General features: G+C 43.2%; 1 protein-coding gene across 1 annotated transcript; it reads right to left on the reverse strand.

The window, feature by feature from the left end:
* Positions 1-3,593: 3,593 nt before the first annotated feature.
* On the reverse strand, positions 3,594-3,908 carry LOC147464829 (uncharacterized). Its single transcript, XM_086510189.1, has one exon. The coding sequence runs from the start codon at positions 3,906-3,908 to the stop codon at positions 3,594-3,596; it is 315 nt and encodes a 104-aa protein (XP_086366315.1).
* Positions 3,909-4,182: the final 274 nt, after the last annotated feature.

Genomic DNA, 4,182 nt, shown 5'->3' on the forward strand with positions numbered 1-4,182 from the left:
GGCAACAAAAAGGAAATTTTAATTGCTCTCTCTCTCTCTCTCTCTCTCTCTCTCTCTCTCTCTAAAAAAAAAAGCTTATTCGTATTATTTGAAAAATCCCTGAGAATTCACCCATGGGGGAGGGAGAGAGAGAGAGAGAGATCAGAGGGCATCAATCAATGAGAAGAAGAGAGTAGATAGAGGTTGTATGTGTTAAAAGAGAGAGCCAATCAACGAAAAGAAGAGAGCAAAGAGACATGTGTGATATATATATATATATATATATATATATATAGAGAGAGAGAGAGAGAGAGAGAGAGAGAGAGAGAGTCGACAATATAGAGCCATTGATCAATGAAAAGAAATAGGTAGGAGAGAGAGAGAGAGAGAGAGAGAGAGAGAGAGAGATCATAGAGACGTTGATTTTCAACAACTACTCACAACAAAGTATCTTCAGTTTTCAGTAAAAGATAGATAGATAGAGAGAGAGAGAGAGAGAGAGAGAGAGAGAGAGAGGGAGAGAGAGAGAGAGAGGATGAAGAAGAAAAAGAAGATTAGTTCTACCTCCAATAAATCTTGAACTCTGAATCTGTTTCTTAGAAGGGAATTTGGATGAAGAAGAAAAAGAAGGTTAGTTCTACCTCCAATAAATTTTGAACTCTGAATCTGTTTCTTAGAAGGGAATTTGGATGACCAATCTACTACATGTAGGTAATAAAAAGGGAATTTTAACTGCTCTCTCTCTCTCTCTCTCTCTCTCTCTCTCTCTCTCTCTCTAAAAAGGCTTATTCGTATTATTTGAAAAATCTCTGAGAATACCTAGATGATGATGAATTTGAGAGAACTAGATCAACAAATTGGAAATGTGAGAAACAAGTACAACTAGCTACATGCACAAATTAAAAAACCAAAAACTACAAGAAAAGCCTCTCCTAAAGATAGTAAAATTTTCCATGGTAAGCTAAATGGAGAGAGAATGACAAGAGCTTTGAAAGGTAGGCCTTTCCACCAAAACCACACTTTGCAATCCATATATATGCACACACACACACACACACACACACACACACACATACATATATACACGTGAAGAGTAAGACTGTATGAATGAAAAGCCTTTTGACAATGAAAAGTAAAAAACTTACTTCGTTTTTTTTTTTACAAAAAGACTTTCTACTCTACTAGGATAAATCATAAAAAAAGATAAGTTTGAGGAGGTTTTTTCTACTCAATGCAAATATGGCTTTTAAAGATATATTTGAATTTTTTTTCAAGGGAATGTTTTAAATACCAATATTGATATTATTTTTACAAATTGTGTAATTAATATTTTTAAATTTTTAAAAATTAATCTAAAGAGGTACTCCTCTACTCTTTCTTAAAGTTCTTGAAAAATTGACACCTCCATGTGTCACGAGCACCCTCGTCCCCTCCCCCACAGAGTTGTTGATTGTTGCGATGAGTGTGTATACGCACGCGTACACAAAAGAGAGACTAAGGAAACCTGGAGGGTTGAGTATGTTTCTACAAATAGAGGGGGATTGGTTTGCTTATGGCAAAGTTAATCCATCCACATGCCAACTCTAAATGTAATTCAAGTTTTTCGCGGGGTGAGAGAGAGAGAGAGAGAGAGAGAGAGAGAGGAGGTTTGTGAAAAGCCCATTATTAAATTCAACAAGAGTGCATTTGATTGTGTGAATCCTCTTCTAAGATCATGGCTAGGCCGATGTCAAAGCATGGACATGTGTGTGTGTGTGTGTATGTATGTGACATGTTTGTGTAATATATATATATATATATATATATATATATATATATATATATATATATATATATGATGCCACCTTCGAAGAAGGTGAGGGAGCAGAGTGCCACAATTGCTTCTTCTCAACCACATCAATGCACGGGTCACATACTAATGTATATATGTACATGCTGCCACCGTTAGGGGAAGGTGGGGGAGGAGAGTGCCATGATTGCTTCTTCTTAGCCGCAGCAACGTGCGGGTCACATACTAGTGTTATTTAAAGGGGAATAATGAATGTGTAGCTTGGTGTTTAAGTATTGGACTCGTTCTACAAGGTTGAAATCATGACTACATAAAACATAGTGTGTGTGTGTGTGTGTGCGCGCCAGTGTGTGCGTGTTTTGTATGATTTATTATCCGTCCCTTACGCACCCACCCCCATTTTGGGCGCGCCCCTGCTCGGCCAAAAGTATGCTACTGCTCACTATTCGTCATGATCTACAGATTGCATAGTTTGGACTCGAATCTATGGCACAATTGAGAGGACTAGTGCAACCCTAATGGTATGAGCGGTGTCAAAGAAGGCCACTAGCAAGTGTGCCTCATATTACATATTGAGTACTGGGTCCAAATTGCATCCATTAATTAATTTCCTATGAAGATTCCTTTCCACTCCTTAACTTTTAAAACAGACCGCTCAAATATAGTCGGTTCCCACGGTCTTGCAACTAGCCAATCCATTCCTGCAGCAACGAGGGCACTTCGCCTTGCATCCTCGTCCCTCCGGCTTGCCTTTTGTCGAGCGTAAGCTCTCTCCCCCCTCCAAGCATCTAGGCTGCCCAAACCAGACAGACAAAACCTGTGCACTCAACTCAGAGACAGAGAGCGTCCCCTCCAGATGAGCCGCACACCACCATTCTGCTCCATGGAGTCGACGTGTGTCATGCACGCCGATTGCAGCTTTGATAAGAAATTGCAAGCTATCGATGAGATCGCAAGCACGAGAACTCATAATTAAACAAAACAGAGAGAAACATATTTAATGAAAGCTCTCTCGAAGTGCAACTGCCTTCCTCTCTCTATCTCCTGCATGTGTGTCTCGATTTCCCTTCAGCACACTAGTATGGGTGTTGAGCTCTATGCTCCAAGCCTTTCTCCCATAGGCTTCTACTCCCGCTCCGCAATCGTCCCTACACAGAGAGCACGGATCCTAGCCTTCAGTCCAGCTATCACAACTCGAAATTGCAACATAGCAAGGGAAAGCAAGCATAGACCATCCAAAAATATCCTTCCCTTTGTCTTCCCCTCGTCACCATAGATGGCATCACTCCTATAGTCTCTCGCTTTCTCCTTCATGCGTGGTTTCCTCCATTTTCTCCTCCAACATCACACGAGCATTTGTACAGATTCACGCTAATCTGACACATACTGCTGGTAGCCATCGCCATCCGGCCAACATGTTCCAAGCTCTAGGCCAAAACCTCGACTCCAACCAAGAGAGAATCACCATCCCTTTCGCTTCTTGCCTCCAAACAACTGGGTTTTGTGCTGTTTGAGAGAGAGAGAGAGAGAGAGAGAGAGAGAGAGACTCGAATGCGCGGCTTGTTTCCCTTTCCATCTCTCATGTGCCGCCTGTCAGAGCGCCCGTCGCCGCTGCTCGTGACACCTACCAGGGAAACGAAGGAAATGAAAGGCAAAAGCAAAGGAAGAGCAAATTCCGTTAAGCCTAGTATGGATCCCTTGGGATACCCCCTAATCAACCCCAAAAACTAAATTGTAAGGACATACTGATTTCCTTCGAAGATTCCTTGAACACCTTAACTTTTAAAACTAGGCGTTCAATTGGAGGTGATGCACGCGCTCCCTTCTATATGCCTGTTTTCCCCTTGCCCGCCCCGCCGTGCCCTGTGGTCTTGTGACAGTCAACCACTCCTACTGCATCAGAGACAATCAACCCCAGCATCTCACTGGCCTTGTTGGGTGCATGAAAACCTGCAACAAAGAAACGGACACACAGTACCATCGTACTCCTCCCTGCAACCTCGTCCTCGTGCTGATACTCCTCCGTGTCCAGCCTGCCCTCTGTCAAGTGTAAGCTCTCGCCCCCTCGTCGTCCTCGTCCTCCTGCCCATCCTCTTGCTCCACACTCCCCTTGACTTGTGTTCCATCGTGGGTGTCCCATCGTGGCAGTGGAAGCCATGGTCTGTTGTACACACACACACACACACACACACACACACACACACACACACACACAGAGTCCTCCATGTGTCCACCCATATCAGAGAGAAAAGAGAGACACACGACTAGCTATGCGTGCCAGCTACCCTCTCAATCTGATCAGTCTGACTTGAAATCGACGTTGAACTCATCGCTACAGACCATGAAGGGCAGAGAGGGAGACAGAAACTCCACACTCGCATCTGTGGCTTCTGGGTCCTGCACACGAGCATGAG

Source organism: Adiantum capillus-veneris, chromosome 1 (assembly GCF_014529385.1).
Source record: "Adiantum capillus-veneris isolate H3 chromosome 1, ASM1452938v2, whole genome shotgun sequence".
Taxonomy (NCBI): domain Eukaryota; kingdom Viridiplantae; phylum Streptophyta; class Polypodiopsida; order Polypodiales; family Pteridaceae; genus Adiantum; species Adiantum capillus-veneris.

What these genes read in the sequence shown, in the direction of transcription:
- LOC147464829 (XM_086510189.1), bottom strand. Translation starts at nt 3,908, where the DNA reads ATGGGACACCCACGATGGAACACAAGTCAAGGGGAGTGTGGAGCAAGA.